The sequence below is a fragment of the Bactrocera tryoni genome, chromosome 2, assembly GCF_016617805.1.
Source record: "Bactrocera tryoni isolate S06 chromosome 2, CSIRO_BtryS06_freeze2, whole genome shotgun sequence".
Lineage (NCBI taxonomy): Eukaryota > Metazoa > Arthropoda > Insecta > Diptera > Tephritidae > Bactrocera > Bactrocera tryoni.
The window spans coordinates 83480226-83497093 of NC_052500.1; the positions used below are offsets into that span (position 1 = coordinate 83480226).

At 39.2% G+C, this 16868-nt stretch overlaps 2 protein-coding genes across 3 annotated transcripts; one reads left to right on the forward strand and one right to left on the reverse strand.

Moving 5' to 3' along the window:
• The first annotated feature begins 1333 nt into the window (after positions 1 to 1333).
• On the forward strand, positions 1334 to 9697 carry LOC120768364 (toll-like receptor Tollo). The gene is made up of 4 exons (XM_040095027.1): positions 1334 to 2286; positions 8526 to 9134; positions 9238 to 9432; positions 9498 to 9697. Exons 1-4 carry the CDS (start codon positions 1411 to 1413, stop codon positions 9558 to 9560), a joined length of 1743 nt encoding a protein of 580 aa, XP_039950961.1. The 5' UTR covers positions 1334 to 1410; the 3' UTR covers positions 9561 to 9697.
• A 2201-nt stretch (positions 9698 to 11898) lies between these two features.
• LOC120769704 (long-chain-fatty-acid--CoA ligase heimdall-like) lies at positions 11899 to 14328 on the reverse strand. 2 transcript variants are annotated; one of them, XM_040096837.1, is made up of 5 exons: positions 13630 to 14328; positions 13086 to 13489; positions 12739 to 13024; positions 12325 to 12615; positions 11899 to 12264 (listed from the first exon to the last, which is right to left on the reverse strand). In XM_040096837.1, exons 1-5 carry the CDS (start codon positions 14326 to 14328, stop codon positions 11899 to 11901), a joined length of 2046 nt encoding a protein of 681 aa, XP_039952771.1. The 2 variants fall into 2 exon arrangements, with proteins under 2 accessions (XP_039952771.1, XP_039952770.1); XM_040096836.1 differs by having other exon boundaries at positions 12739 to 13027.
• Between the last annotated feature and the right edge of the window lie 2540 nt (positions 14329 to 16868).

The following is a 16868-nucleotide window of genomic DNA, read 5'->3' on the forward strand; positions in this document are numbered from 1 at the left end:
ATCCGATCGTTTAGCTTGTATGGCAGTCTTATGATATCATTATTCTATCTGTACAATTTATTCGAAAATTGCACCGTAGCCTTCGACAATGACCCCTATTCAATTTCTTGAAAATATCTTTTCAAATGACAAAATTTTCCGTACCAGCCCCTTATTGGGGTTCAATTTGTATAGGGGTTAATGATATAATGAGCCGAGATCGGCGACTCCGACAAATGAACAGCTTATTGACAAGAAAGAAGGAAAAATCGGGTATGCAATGGATATGTCATAAGCTGAGGGACTAATTTGCATATACATACATAGTAGATGAACGGACGGACAGTATAACAGACAGATGAAAAGTAAAGGTGCCCCTCTTCTGCAGTGATATTGGCTTTCTCTGTTAATGAAACCTTACAAAGCTAATTCTCAATATACATAATATAATGTCTGTATAGTGACCTTTTGTTGAAGAAAGTATCAAAAATTAACAAAAAGGAGGTGCTTAAATTTGAATTTTACCTAAAATTTTGGTCGTTTTGGGCCTGTCAGACTATATTATAATATAGTGAAGAGCACATGAATTGTTCTCAATCTGAAACCTTTAACTATCTTCTATTAACTATTTAAACTCTACAGACACAGTTATCACAGTTGCCTTGAAAATATGCTCTATCTCTATTAATGATGTTACGTCTTTCATACTTTAAGCCTCAGAAATAGAAAAAATAAATATATTGCGCTTCATATCGTCACCTAAAATACAAAATAATGTAACATCAATTTTATAAGTTGACAGGCGAAGGAAAAACTATTTAATAGAAACAACTCATATTAAAACAAAATTTGAGTTTTGGTTATAAAATGGTTATATATTGGTTATAGCTAACAGCGGATGCTGTAGTGTATCGTAAGCAATAAAAAACTCAGTTTCGACTTTTTGATGATACGTTGTTTTCCATTTCGACGACGATATATACTTTCACCATCATAATTTTCAGCCACCCCTCCTCTCTTGCAGCAATAAATTGTAAAATGTTCAGCGAATAACTTGAGGTGAAATTTCCATTGCAGTTGACTTAGAGTAAATCAAACGCCTGACCCTGTTGCTGCTGCGAGGCACGTAAAAACACATGTTTACACTTATTTTTATATAAACAGCTTTATCAGCGATCGTGCGCGCAGATCTTATCAAGTGTTGTGACTAGATATCACTGGGAGCTGTAAGCAGCCAAGTAGCGCGTCCACAGATTTGTTTTATTTAGCATAAATTCAGAAGTTGTCAGATAACCGTTATATTGCTTTGTTTGTCTCATTTATCGCACAGCAGCTAGCGCCGTGAATTTTGTGCACTCTGCTGCTAGTTTCAATCTGGCTGCGAACGAATTAGCATAAAGTAATCAAAGCGCACTTAAAAAGTCACAACAAATGGCCTATAACAGCTGGCCTCGGGTACTGTTTGTATACTTGCTGCTCCTGCTGCATTATCGGCAGTATGCTACCACGCCCAATCGGCGCATCATCTACAAGTTCACCGATTGTAATGCCGAACAACTACAGCATTTGCCCAAACTCGCGGCGGTCTACGAGTTGTCCGCTGTGACGTGCAACATCTCAACGCTACCAAATGCATACTTCACGCGCTTTACCTCACTCACCGCGCTGGAAGTGCGTGAGAGTGGCCTGGCGAAAATTGGCGCCTACGCGCTCAATGGACTGGAACAGCTGCAGTGGTTGGCGCTGCCCTGGAACTACATCACGGACGTCAAGCCATGGTCTCAGGCGCCACTAAAGGCGCTGCACACGCTCGATTTGGAGGGGAACGCTGTGAAAACGCTCAGCGCCGAAAGTTTCGTGAGCTATCCAAATCTACATTATTTAAGCCTGGCCCATAACATGCTCGAGCGCATCAGCGGTGACGCATTTACGCATTTGCCACATTTGAAGCATTTGAATTTGGCACACAATCGTCTCGGCGTGATTGAGTCGCTATATTTTCGTGGCATGCAACATTTGGCCCATTTATCACTGCAACATAATGCGATTGAGCGCGTGGCTGCCGACAGCTTTGCAACGAATGCACATCTGCGTTCACTGCGCTTAGATATCAATAAGCTGCGGGATTTGGAATTTCTACGCAGCAATGCTCTTACACGTTTACTGCATTTGAATGTGTCGCACAATCGCATCGAAGCCGTTGATGCCTTCGCGACTGGAGAGTGGGCGTTGATGGATTTGGATCTTAGTGCGAATCGGCTGGTGGAAGTGAAGGCGAATACGTTCGATGGCCTGGCCGCGCTAACGGTGAGTTGAATGAATCAAAAATGTGCAAGCTTGATTAAAGAAGGAAGGAAGAGCTAGAATTTTCCTTCCAATATATTTTATAGGATTGATATTACTTCGTAAACTTTTCTGAATTTCTAAACTAAAATCTCAGATTTGGGGGGTTGCTTGTCCCCCAAAAACCTCTCGTGGCTGTGCAACTGACCACTTGTTCAGATTTGCATAATATAAAGATCTCTGCTAAAAGATATTATCCACACAATGACCTTCGGTCTGAAAACAAATGAAAAACGGACAAAATCGCCTTTTTTGTTTTTTTTTTTTTAATTACACAAAATTGTGATAATTTTTTAACTGCCATAATTCGCTTTTCGGGCAAGTCAAAGAACTGGTAAATTGTTGCATAGACACAAACCAGGCATAAAAAGCTTGATAGTAATCTCAGCACTTGTTTCCCTGTAACTAGTCAAGCAAACCAGAAAATATAGTTTCGAAAAAATGCGTTTAAAGAGAAAAGAGAAACGGAGCTAATGGGCATAACCTATCGAAATATTTGTACACACATATTGGTTAGTCGAAAAAGTCTTTCGAATTTTGTCGATAGATGTGGTTGCAGTTGTATATCTCCAATGTTACCAATCATATTGTGCCACCCCATATAGTGGTGGAAAGCTGAGAAAAACTTAAATTCGGGGAAGTTGAACAAAAGTTACAGCTGTTTAAAAATGAGAGAAAATAATTTGTTTTGAAATTTTTGTGTAAAAAAGGAAAGAATACCTCGCAAGGTACCAATGAAATTTGTGAAGTTTACGGAGACTATACTCTATTCGTCTTCTTCGCTTCGTCTCCCATCAGGACAAGAGAAGCCTGTAATATTTAGTCGTCGCAGTTTTTCGCCACGAAACCAGAAAAGTTTCACACCTCTAGAGGTGAAATTGCAAAAAGAGGTCGACCAAAATGGTACATATTTGGTTCATTAAAGTTTATTATAAATGTAAAAAAATAAGTTGAGGTTTGATTAGAAATACGAAAATACTTTTTCGACTACCCGGTATTTTTTTAACATTCCGCCCTGTGCCGCCTTAGATGGTTTATATAGAAATTAGCGACTTTTATCTGAAAGACCTATTCACTCTATTTTTGATAACAAATTAAACTAGAATTAAAGTTACCGTTATGAAATATAAGTATGTGATTTGAAATATCACAGTCATTTCATTGAAAGCTTTTCTCTTTCACTATTCCATTTCTTGTTTATACAGAGTTTCAAGCCAAGAGTTGTACGCCTCAAAAAATGTATTTACATTGTATAATTACAAATTAATAGTAATCATTACTATAATTTTTATTCCTTAATGGGTTAAGTATTCTTTTGTTTGCGGAAATAATTGCCGTTAAGCGAGCTAAATTTAAATATTCATTCAATGTGCAATAAAGCGAGTATTTTCTTTGTTTAAAAGCAAGTATGTGAATGTATTAGTATGTGTTAGCTTCTGTGTGCCCACTTTGAAAATCGGTGGGAGCAGGCCACCATACAAACTCACACGCACTGTCACTATTGTTTCGCCATGTATGCACACACATAAGCCGTTTCCCCACCTGAGTGACAGTCGTTCAAGTATTTAGACATTTTACTGTTTTACAGGGTGCTTCTGTGGCAATTAAGCAGAGTGGCTGGGTTAATTATTCAGATTTTTTTTTAATAGATTTTGATAATTTTTGTTACTTAAAACACATAAAGACAAACAGAATGGAACCGAGTTGGATTTTCTTTGACTCCTTTTTGATGACCATCTCCTTTGCTACAACAGACTACAAGATCATACTGTCGTAATTGTAGGACTTCTTACTAGACTCTGTATAAAACTGGACCGGCATTCTTAGCTGTCCAAGTGAGATCCTTGTTAGAATCGACCTTTTCACCTGACATAACCTAATGAAAGTCGCCTTCAAATAGACTCTAGCCTAAACAAGCATGCCGACGCGTCCGCTGCGAAGACCTTTAGTGCCTTCAGCGATTGTGTTTTTTTCGGTTTCGGCTCATTTTAGGGGTGCCAATTGGACAATTGCGATATCAAATATATAGCATCCATTTTGAGAACTTTACTCGGAGTTTTTTTGGCTAAAAATGCTTATCTTTTGATGCGAGTCTACCATTGACACGCTTCATACCCCTCTACCATTGGCCGAAGATGTGTTGAGTCGAGCCAAAAGATATGTTGACATCCTCTGAAGTTATCATCATTGACGTGGGGGATGGAATACTCGCATCAGGCAAGTTTTTGATGACATGTAAAGATTAAACTACGGAAATGGTTATACCAATTTAGGGAAAATTTTGTATCGATTCGATTTGATCGCGCAAATTAAATGGATTAGTCCGTGTCAATTTTGATCACATGATATACACACCCTTTATATGCTTAACCAATTTATGTACACATTATTGCGCATTATGACGTGCCGATTATAAATCTAGCAGCATACATACAAACACACATACGTAAACTCAACCATTTGTTTACAAGTGTATTTGTAACTACAAATTTGTTAGTGTGTTGCATATATTTTATTCACGTGTGTCTGCTATATCTACCAGCAAACATATTTACTTTGAGGCTTCGTTGTGTGTGTGTGTCAAGCAATTAATCGCCTTTATTTATATGTCAACGCACAACTATAATAAAGTACATATTTGCATGGTTGAGTCAATAAGCTTTTGTTGCTGTTGTTGCTGTTGAGGTTGTGTGGTGCTAAAGCTGCTGGTTATGTTATTCATACATGCGTTGTTGTTATTGCTGTTTTTTATGGAATTTTATTGCGAATGTTTATTGGATTTCATTTAATTTCATATCAATTATTTACCGATTTGCCAGCAAGCATGCTTATTTGATTATTCTATAATTTGTTATGCAACAGGAATTGTGGACGGCGACCAGCTTAATGATTGTGTGAGGATTCGTTGATAAGTGTACATGTTTTATGTTTTTTTTTCTTTTTATTTAATGAGAAGATGATGTTTAGATGATGTTTAAAATGACGTGCGACAAAAGATCCTCATAGCCAAGGACTAGACATACATATGTATGTATGTAATGTAGTCAGTAGGTCGAAATAACTGTTTTTAGAATCGTCGGAGACCCTACAAAGTATATATATAAATGATCAGTATGTCGAGCTGAGTCGATTTAGCCATGTCCGTCTGTCTGTCCGTCCGTCTGTCTGTCTGTATATATACGGACTAGTCCCTCAGTTTTTAAGATATCGTTTTGAAATTTTGCAAACGTCATTTTATCTTCAAGAAGCTGCTCATTTGTCGGAACGGCCGATATCGGACCACTATAACATATACATACATAAGTAGCTGCCATACAAACTGAACGATCGGAATCAAATGCTTGTATGGAAAACTTTCACATTTGACAAATTATATTCACGAAATTTGGTATATGTTATTTTCTAAGGAAACAATGTATTCTCCGAAGAAATTGTTCAGATCGGTTAACTATAGCATATAGCTTCCATACAAACTGAACACATAGTTACTAACAGAAATGCACCAGTGAAGGGTATTTAGCTTCGGTGCAACCGAAGTTAACGTTTTTTCTTGTTTTTTTTATTATTATCTCAAATTATCCGATTTTCAATTACTCATTCGAGCACTTCGACTGCTAACTGCCGAATGACATGCGTGCTATTTTGCGCCAAGGTCTGAATAGAAGCGGAATTGTTCGCATAGACTTTAGAATTTACATACATAATAAAATTATCTGCTCACCGAAGTGTTCTTTCAATTAATCTACTAATTTACGCGATGTGTGGGAAGCGGCCCTGTCTTGTTGAAACCAAATGTCGCCGAGATCACGAGCTTCAGGCATCAAATGGTCGCCATTGACGATTACGTTTTCACCGGCATAGCTTTTGAACCGATATTGATATGATTGCCCTCAACACCCGCGCCGTTAGATCTGCTTTCTCCAGGCTAGATAAAGGAGCAAAAAAAATGGATCTAGCAGGGAACGAGGGCAAGACAACATATGTATCTTCTGTCATCAAAAAAACGGTCGTATACCCGCGACTAGGCTCCCACGTCACTGTTGACAGTCATAAATTATAGATAATTTCGTCTATCTTGAAACCAGCATTAACAACAACAAGGAAGTCAGGAACAACAACCAAACCCTTATAGGTCACTTACTATTGCCGTCTATATGGTGCAGAGGCATGGACGATGACAATGTCGACGTTGCGAGTTTTCGAGAGAAAAGTTCTGCGTATGATTTACGGTCCTTTGCGCATTGGCTACGGCGAATATCGCATTCGATACTGTATAAGATATACGACGACATTGACACAGTTCGAAAAGAAGAACCGACAGGCGCGCTGTTGTTGCTCGGCTATAATCGCGTAAGCCGTGTTTGCGACAGTAATAAATAATAATAAATGGACCGATGATTCCATAGGCTTACGAATAACACCACCCCGTTGTTTTTTTGAGATGAAATGGCAGCTCTTGAATATCTTCAGGTTGCTCTTCATCCCAAGTCGTTTCATACCTGAATCTGAGTTGCTGCGAACGGCGCCGAATTGATTCTCCACTGTCTTCGTGTACACTCTCAGCTATGGGTGCTATATTTTCAGCAATGTGTGCTGGACCGTAGTCTATTCGATCGAATATTATCAAATAATGAATGCTTTGAGCAAAGCGTGAAAAATATTTTTTACAAAACGTGAATTTTCGTAATAAAGTTGAACGATTTGTAAACTTTGTGTAGGCATGACTCTTTCCATGATGAAATGCCAAACAATACTGAACAAAAATGATATCATAGGTTGACCAGACTAACGCGTGATATTCAAAAAAAGCCATTGAAAAGGGTACTTCTACTTGGATCCTACTTTATTTTTATGTCACCCGAAATTAGAGATTTCAGCGAAGGAAAAAGCTGCCGACTTTTATAGAAAAACACATAGCTTGAGAAAATTTGATTTCAGTGAAAAGAAAAAAAAAAAGCATATACATATTTTGAGTTAAGGATTTTCGTTTAAATTCTACAATTTGGCCAAAATAAGGTGGTAAATTCTTTTTATGGGTTTTTACCATATAGGTAAGTTTGCACCAAAAAAACATATTGACCAAAAACTGAGTTTTTTGAATTTTTAACATACATTTTGAGGTTATGTGAGAAAAATGCTTATAACAAAATTGTAGATACTTTCAATACCTACAACTTTGCCATGTAATTTATTTCCTTTATAAATCGTAATAAACCGTTTTAAGCTCTTAGAAATTCAACCACATCTCTCCCCTTTCTCTTCATGACCTCAAAGCGCCCCAGATTATTTTTTTTCAGCTTCTTTTCTAATAAAATTCTTTCTACTATGATATTTGTTTGCTTTCAAAAATTATCTAATTTATCTATCCAATTAAATACAGAGTACTTCAAAATTAACTCAAGATTTACATATATTTGCCGCCTTTTTAATTAATCCTCGAAGCTTTCAATATTTTTGAAATTTTCTTCAATAATGAAAACACGTTGCTCTATCGTGTGACTCTCCATTTTTACTAAGCTTAAATTGTCAGCTGTCGATTGGTTTTTTTTGTTTTTTGAGGGTTGTCAACACTTTACTACTTAAATGGCGGCAAATTTAAATCTGACAGACACCTTGCAATTATTTTCGATCTTGCATTCACTTTGGCGCACCCTGTATTTAATTCAAAGTTTGGTTAATTTTATGACATCCTTTTATAAAATTGACTGGACGACACTTAACTTAAATAAAAAAGTCCAGTTAAGACTTATTGGAATTAATAAACTTAATCCATCAACGTGGAATCCATTACAATGTCTTTAGTAAAAAACAAAAATGCCAAAAAAAAACGCTAGCACTCCCGTTTCAAGCTTACAACTCATCCTTCGGGAAATTTCCTTCAAAGCCGCACTAACAAAGTGCTCCTTAAGAACTCAACTCAAACTCCGACTGTCGAAAGCATGCACACTTGCATTCGTGCATTGCGGCGCGTGTCAACAGCAGACATGTTTCTGATGCGTGCTACGGCATTAAGCTGTCATCCATTTCCTGTTGATCTCTACGACTGCATTTAATTGCACTGCACAAAACCGAACACTCCAAGAAAATCTTCTTGCACTTGAGCTGTCCTCCTGTCAGCGCTGCAAGTTAAAACACTCATTTCCAAAAAACTTACCGCGCTTTGGCCACTCATTCTCTCTACTCTATGTTTTTTTCTTCCGCAGCATCTCAACCTCAGCGCCAACGCCTTGCATATGCTTGCCGCGTCCTGTCTGGACAAGCTCATCAATCTGGAGACGATCGACCTGTCCGCCAACAATTTGACGCAACTACCCATGGGACTCTTCGATGCGCCCACCCAACTGCAGCGCGTCAATTTGTCACGTAATGCCCTGCCGACCATCCATGCCGAACTCTTCGCGCAGCTGCCCTATCTGCGTGCGTTGGACATGTCAGGGAATCAATTGTCATCCGGCGCATTCATCGCTCATCTCTCGCCGCTGTTGCCGCACTCGGCACTTACGCTGGATTTAAGTGAGAATCACTTAACGCAACTTGATGGCGACGTCATGACGGCGTTGCAAGTCTGTGGTGCGAGCGTTGATTTGTCCGCCAACCGCTGGCATTGCCAGTGGCTCATTGTTGAGTTGGTGCGCGCTCCAGCGCACGTACACTTCGGACGCAACTATTCGTTGGCGTCGTCGTGGAGTGCAGCGCTGCTCAACGTGAGTGGCATTGATTGCTATGATGCGGAGCGTCAGCGCAGTCTTATGGTGCTGGACGCCGGGCGTTTATGGGAGCGCCGCCATGCTGGGGGTGATGTTGATTGCACGGTAGGTGCCATAAAAATGCTAATTGGCCTCGCGCGTTGATGTGATTTGCATACACACAACACAAACACACACAAAAAGAGTTTTGATTTGTGCTTCATTGCAGACGTTCGTTGATCCTGTTATGCCAACACCACCGCCGCTGGTTTGGCCGCGTGTGCGCGTGGACCGCTTCGACTCACGCTCCATTATCATTTGGATGTTGATTGCCATTGGCTTAGCGTTCACCGGGCTGCGTATAGCGCGTCAGTTGATCGACAGACGAGAGCAAGCCAAGCGTGTGAAGAAATTACTCGAGATGGTAATCGATTATATATGAAGTACTTATTCTTACCGTTAACGAAATTTATTTACATATTTTTGCAGAAGACACAGGAGCTGACGCGACTCACGGCGAAAAATGTGGAAAGATTCAATGAGCGAACTTAAGAACTATACTAGTCTCTCGGAAGGACGAAGGAATACTAGCGAGATGGTTAAACTAACTGTATTACATAAATAAAATAGCTTTAAGTAATAAACACCCGGAAACTTTTTCAAAAGCAATGCGGTTGGGAATAAAGTAATTTGTTCGACTTCTAAAATGGGAGCATCAGTGATATAAAAATAAATATTCTAAAGAAAGCCAAAGTTTTTAAAAATATTCTCAAGAATTTGACAAGCTGCATCATAAATGAAACCAACTGTCAAAATAGCATACAAGGTGACTGTACTTCGGACCGTGCGCGCATCGACTGGATTCGGGAGACACCGGTCTTAACTAACGAACGAGCGGCTGGTCAGTTGTCCCCGAGCACCTGAGGAGTCAGGATAAACATTTTCCCGCGACGGTTTCTGCAAGTGGTGCCAGCCGAAAATGCAGCGTTCGTTAGAGCAGAGGTACGCGATTAAATTCTGTGTGAAACATGGTAAATCCGCGACAGAGATGTTTGATATGACGAACAGACTTACCCAGATGTTGCTTTAGCAAGAAGTGATGTGTTCCGGTGGCACCAGGCCTTTTTGGAGGACTCTTCCCAGGTCGCTGATGAATGAGAAAATTTTGAGACGACAGAGAGGATTCAAAGCACCTTCCGTGACGCCTACCATGCTTGGAAATCGCGCTGGCAGCGCTGCATCGACGTGGAAGGAGCCTATTTTGAAAGTTTTTAAAGAATTGTAACGATTGGTTTAATAATTTTTTTTTCATCGACTCAGTCCTACTTGTATTACTTTCCGTTTTTCCAAAACCGAACTCCAAAAATATGGATGGACAAAATCATCATAATCTATATTTATATCATTATTGATCCAGGCATCATAATGCAAACAAATATATATCTGACAGAAAGTTCCGAAATTTTGGGAAAGCCTTAATATTTTCAGCAGAGCAAAGAATGATGTGACAAAAGACAAGCTGATGCCACAAAAATCTTCCAAAACAGCAATAAACAAAGCAGAAGGATTTTCACAATATAATATTCAGGTCTAGTTCAAAGAAGTTTTCAAATGTCACAAGAAGCAAGTCATTAAGCTTTGAATTTTTAAAATCTTTCTAAGCCGGACGGAACCAAGTTCAGCCTAACGGAAAGTTATCAGACCGGAGTATACTCTTGTAAGACCCAAAAAGGTGAAGAAATTGTGGATGTCCAGAGTGCACTAAGGGAACACCTCTCTAGCCTGCTGAACTTCAGTGAAAGTGTAACATCAGGAGAAGGCGAACCGGATTGCCCAATTGATGACAATGGAATAGATATTCTATCGCACAACTATAAAAATCTTCGTATAGCAATGAAAAACAGCAAAGCGGCTCAGGCCGATGGATACTCTCAAGTTATATGCATCAGCTTCTTTACAAGATATGGACGGATGAATAAGTACTCAATTCTTGGAATCTAAGTGTGCTCTGCATAGTCCACAAAAATGGATATCCCACAACCTGCGGCAATTACCGTAGGATTAGCCTTCTTAATACTGCATACAAGGTCCTATCGAGCGTACTTTGTAAGAGGCTGAAGCCCACAGTCAACAAACTGATTGGACTCCATCACTGTGAATTTCGACCTAGAGAATACATTATTGACCAGATATTCACCAGCCTCCAAATCTTGGAAAGGACTCGTGAAAAGAAAATCAACACAAATCGTCGATTTCAAAGCCGCCTTCGACAGCAGGAAGGGGACCTGTTTCTATTCTCCAAAGGCAGAACTTGACATCTTCACAATACTAATACGGCTGTTTACACTGATGCTGAACTACTCCAAAGCTCCATCAGAATCGGGAAGGACCTCTCCTAACCGTTCGATACCAAACGAGGTTTCAGACAGGGCGAATCTCTATCGTGTGACTTTTTCAATATATTACTGGAAAAAAATACAAGCTGCAGAGTTAAAGAGTCTGTACATCCGCTTCGTTAAACCTGATTTACCAGGTCTGCATAAAGGATCAAAGCATATGGATCTGCTTGTGAACGAGACGAAGACAAAATACCTCTTGTTTTCCATTCGTGAGATGGCTCACGCGTCTCTGTAGACAGTCATAACATTGAAGTCTCAACTAAGAATCACTCTTCATCAAGTGGTATATCCAATTGGCGCCAAATAGCGAAGAGACGAAACAACTGGAGCTCTATTGTTAACTCGGTAAAAAAGAAGAACTCAGAACAATCACTTAATATGTATTATTTTTATTCTACTATAAGCTTTTTGAAATCCCACAGATTGTAATTTGTAATGGAAAGACGGGATTCCGGGGGGAATCGGGATGTGAATTTAAAGCCGTCAATACCCTATTCGTAAATACGATCGATAACTGCAGCATATTTCTGTAGTATGATCTTCCGACGCGATTTCAGTGTTGGCCCCAACTCTCCTGTAGGTATTGAGAAATCATGCGGTAGGATTATAAACTTTTGTACCTTCTGTGCGTTCGATAGAGCGCGAGTGTTGGCGCGCTTTATGGCTGCCTCTATGCTTTGCACTATTTTTGCGTCAGGTTTTCCTAAAACATTGGCAACCTGTGACTCGTTTATCTCCGTGGGTATGTTTAAAACCTCTGATAAGCGTGTATAGTTGAAACCTAAATTTTGCAGCCACTCAATTACATCAGAATGAAGCGTGTCCAACGGCATGCCAGTGTGTGGATCAATGTCAGTCTGTAAAAAGTAATTAATGGTAATTGCATTTGCAAGGTAGTTAAGTTGATAATCGTTTACCTTTAGTGTTAGCAGTATGCTGAGATATTTGCGATGGTCGCCTACGAGCAGCGCGTTGCTAACACAGGGCAATTCCGCCTTCACAAGACTTTCAACATACACTGGCGGTATATTTTCACCGCCGGCTGTAATGACCAACTCCTTGATACGGCCAGTGATTACGATACTTCCATCAGCTTCCAGATAACCCAAGTCGCCTGTTAGGAACCAACCATCGTCATTCAGCACTTCCTGTGTTTTCTCCAGCTCATTGATGTAACCCATCATAGTAGAGCGGCTGCGCAGGCAGATCTGTATTAAGCAGAGATAAGAGACCAAAGTGTGATTATGATTTGAAAATTTTGAGTGAAATATTAACGATTAAGGATTTTCTAAGCTCATTCAGGTATCTTCCTTTTTTATAAGTTTGCTTACCTCACCATGTCCCTCTTTATTTGGGTCATTAACTTTCACTTCAACGCCATCTATGACTTTTCCACAACTTGTGAAATTGTTGTAAATTTGATTTACCGACGCAGCACCACCGGTTTCGGACAATCCGTAAGCCTCGAAGAGCGGCATGTCCAGGCTTGTGAAGAATTCCTTCAGTTCAGTTGTAACGGGCGCACCGCCAATAATTCTCCAGCTACAGCACTCCAGACCCAAAGCGACTTTAACTTGATGCGTGATCTTGGATGCCAACCACAATTTCAGCGAATAGCTTCTGCAATCAAATAAGATTTTTCTAACATTACAAGTTTGAGAATCTGCTGAATACTTACGTTGCTCCATTTTTGTTCATATAGTGTTCCAAGGTCACACGCCTTGCCCAATCCAACGTGTAGCGTGAGAGACTCGACGATTTCGAGAAGACTTTTTTCAGCTGCTCCTGTATCTTTTCGTACACACGTGGCACACCGAATATGCAAGTGGGACGGGCCTTAGCAAACGTCTTCGTGAGTGTGCCTTTGAGCGCATCGCGATCGGCGAAATATACACAGCTGCCTTTATCCAAATTCAAATATACGTCAAAGATCTGAGCAGCAATATGATTCAAAGGCAAGTAAGAAACTATTCTTTCAGCGGGTTTCCCATATTTACACAATGCTGCGTTGATACATGTGGCATTCATGACGACGGAGTCGTGAGAGAGCATTGCAGCTTTGGGTAGACCCGTTGTGCCAGACTGAAAGGGAGTAAACGATATTTTATACAAATTAACTACTAAAGTCAAGAAATATTTGTTTTGTTCAACATAAGTTGTCAAATATGGTATTGCATATCAAAAGAGTCCCCGGTCATGTGAACCTCACCCCTCTCACTTACCGTGAAAATTAGCATTGCACATTCATTAGCGGCGACAGCACGTTCACGTCGCGCCAATTCCTCGCGCTCTTCATTGCCGAACTCCAAAGCAAACAAATCCGCCCAACGATAGTAACCCTCCTCGCTGCCGACAAAATCCTCGAATGGTCCATGCAATTGGATAACCGCACTCAAAAGCGGCAGCTGATCCTTGACTTCACGCACCTTGGCCATTTGCGTTGCATCATCCACAACGCAGACGGTGGCCTGTGACGTGGCAAGCACATGCCGCACGGCCTCCGCTGAGCTGCTCGGATATATGCCCGACACAACGCCGTTAGCGCACAAGGCACCCAATTCGGCATAAAACCATTCGGGGCAATTGAAAGCTAATACGCCTATAGAGGTACGCGGTTGCAGGCCAACATGCAAGAGCATAAGTGCTGCCTGTTCCACATGAAGCTCGAATTGCTTGTAGGTGACAGTTGTCCAGACGGTGTTTGGATCTTTCGGCTCATTGGCATAGACGAGTGCCGGCTGTTCGGGAAAACGCGTACAGGTTTTGTGAAAGAATTGCGGTATGGTCTGTGGCTCTTTGGCGGAAATACCCTCTGTGCCGATGCGCAATTTTATCGGCTCGGTGAGCGAGGTAGAGATATAGCTGCTGGCTGGTTTTACGGCACTCACCGAAGTTGAGACGTCTGTGCTCTCGTTCATCATTGCGGTAGGCGAGTTTGTTTGTGTAGAATATATATCGCTCTCAGTGTTTAGTGTGTTTATAGTTCCGGTCTTATTGCGCTGATTGACACTTGTGTGGTTTCTAAAGTCTGCAGTGCCTATATAAAGCAATTCTAAATTTATTTCTCCTCGGCTTTGTTATCAGCTTCAATCAAAGAGGCTTAAGTCTGTTCAATGTAGCTATTTTAAAATATATTTCTTGTTAACGAGACAATATTTGTAGAAAATGTTATTTAATAATCTGAGTTCATTTTATTTATATTTTTACTGAGAATTTTGGTAATCGCGTAATCCACGCTACTTTTTGTTCAAAGCGGACACTCTATAGCGGTTACCAAATCATTACAGTGATATCCCTTAAGAAAATATTATTTTTAGTGCTAACAAAATTAACTTAAGGAACTTCATTTATCGAACTTAACTCAGAACTGAGGACTGAGGAAAATAAGCAGAAGAATTGGTGTTAAGCAAAACAAAAGTATTTCCCTCTTCTTGAACTTCATTTATCAAACTTAATTAAAGATTGAGGACTAAGGAAAGCAAGCAGAAGAATTGGTATTAAGCAAAAACAAAATATTTCTCTTTTTCGCTGGGATCTTTAAGGTACAATATTCATGAAACTAGAATTATATAGGTTACCACTATTTAAAGAAAATCAAAAGTTAAAGAGCATTAAATAGATTTTCATGAGATTGAAATAAATTTTAATTCAAAAACTATTGGAAAACAATTTGTTTTCTTCACGACTTCACAAACTATTTTTAAATAATTTTTTTATAGCACACATTTAAAAAAACACCACTTTAGATATTTATGGATTTATCACCAGTCAATATAGTGCCAAATATACCTCTTTTCACTCAACTTCACAAAACCAAAATAAACTCAAATTTTTTCTCAATAAATATTTTCCCAAAAATAGTTTCTTAACTCACTTGCGCACAACCGTTTTCCTCGACACTTGAAAATCTTTTGAATCTTTTACTCAGACTGGTGGAATACTTATTGCGGTTGCCTAATACAGATTACACACTTTGTGGTTGATAGATTTATCAGGCCGGCTAGACAGAAAACATAAAAAATCATAACGTGTATGCTACTTTCAGTATAAATAAAACTCTTAAACACCCATAGTTGTTGTATGGTTTCGTGATATGGTCCACTAAGAAACCAACTCCCGTTATCAGCGAAGCAGCGCCGGCAGCATCATCGAATGATTGGTTTCTAACATTGCCACTAATGCTGGGGATTCTTATCGTGGTTGTACTTGTTGTACTCAGGCATCTTGTTCAGCGATAAGACAATGACGAGGCGGGCACAGAACTCCGAACGGTTCCAATGACACTTTGGTCAAAGGTTCATTAAAGGCAGCAACAAAAAATATATATACATATGTACATGTAGTACTCACATTATTTTTGTGCTTTTTTTTAAATACTTGGCGCTATTTCCCCAAGCATTCTTATTATAGATTAAGACGTTCGATGACTCTTTGGCATGTGTGGTATAATGTTCCATAATTAAGTTATTATTTTTATTCACTTCACACAATTCACTTAGATTAATCAACCAATTGTAATAATTTTAAACTTACTCATAAAGTAGGCGTCAAAGGCCACCACAGCTAATAAGCCACACTATGTTAAATATAATATTTTGTAATGTGACTAACAAATAATAATAATATTATTATTTTTATTTACTTTAACTCTGAAAAACTGGTTGATCCTCGAAAACCTCAAAAATCACTCACTTAGTAGCGCTTAAATATTAATTCGAAAGTCCTATGCTTTCCAGTTTCCTATTTTTTCTTGTTTTTTTGGAAATGAAATCATATCAATCATATGATTGGAAATAATTAATCGATTTGTTTTACCCACCCTTATGTATATTATTTAACCTGGACGTATCCAGAATATCCTTTTATGATATCTCGAGATCGCAAAGTAGTATATCTTGAGAAAAAGGAAACTAAATTGAACGTGTAACTAATAATGTACTGTAAAATAGGTGTATGTAAAAAAAAAAAAAATTCATAATTTTTCAAAATAACTGCCTTTTGTAATATGTATCATATACACATGTATATAAAAGATATAACGCATATCTAAGCTGAGAGCTGAGCAAATATACCAACCTTATATTTGCATAAGCGTCTACCATTAGGGATGCACAATTTTGACAGCTTGTTTCGCCCATATTTGTTTACGATTTATGTCCAATTTTGTCAGTGTGTTCAGTAAAGCTTTCCACTTCATGATATTATGTTTTATTTTGGTACAACGCTTGGAAACTGTTTGAGCTTATTGAAAAAAATGTATGTTCTACGGTGCTTACTGTAAGACCTCTCCTCACAAAACGCGTTCTTTCCAGATGAGACCCATTTCATCAAAAAAAAACTGTCGCTATTGTGCTCAGTCATATCCGCGTGTGGTTCTGAAAATGCAATTGCAATACCAAAAGTTGACCATATGTTGCGGATTATTTCCTACGAAATGAGACAGGAAACGGCTTTCCCATCA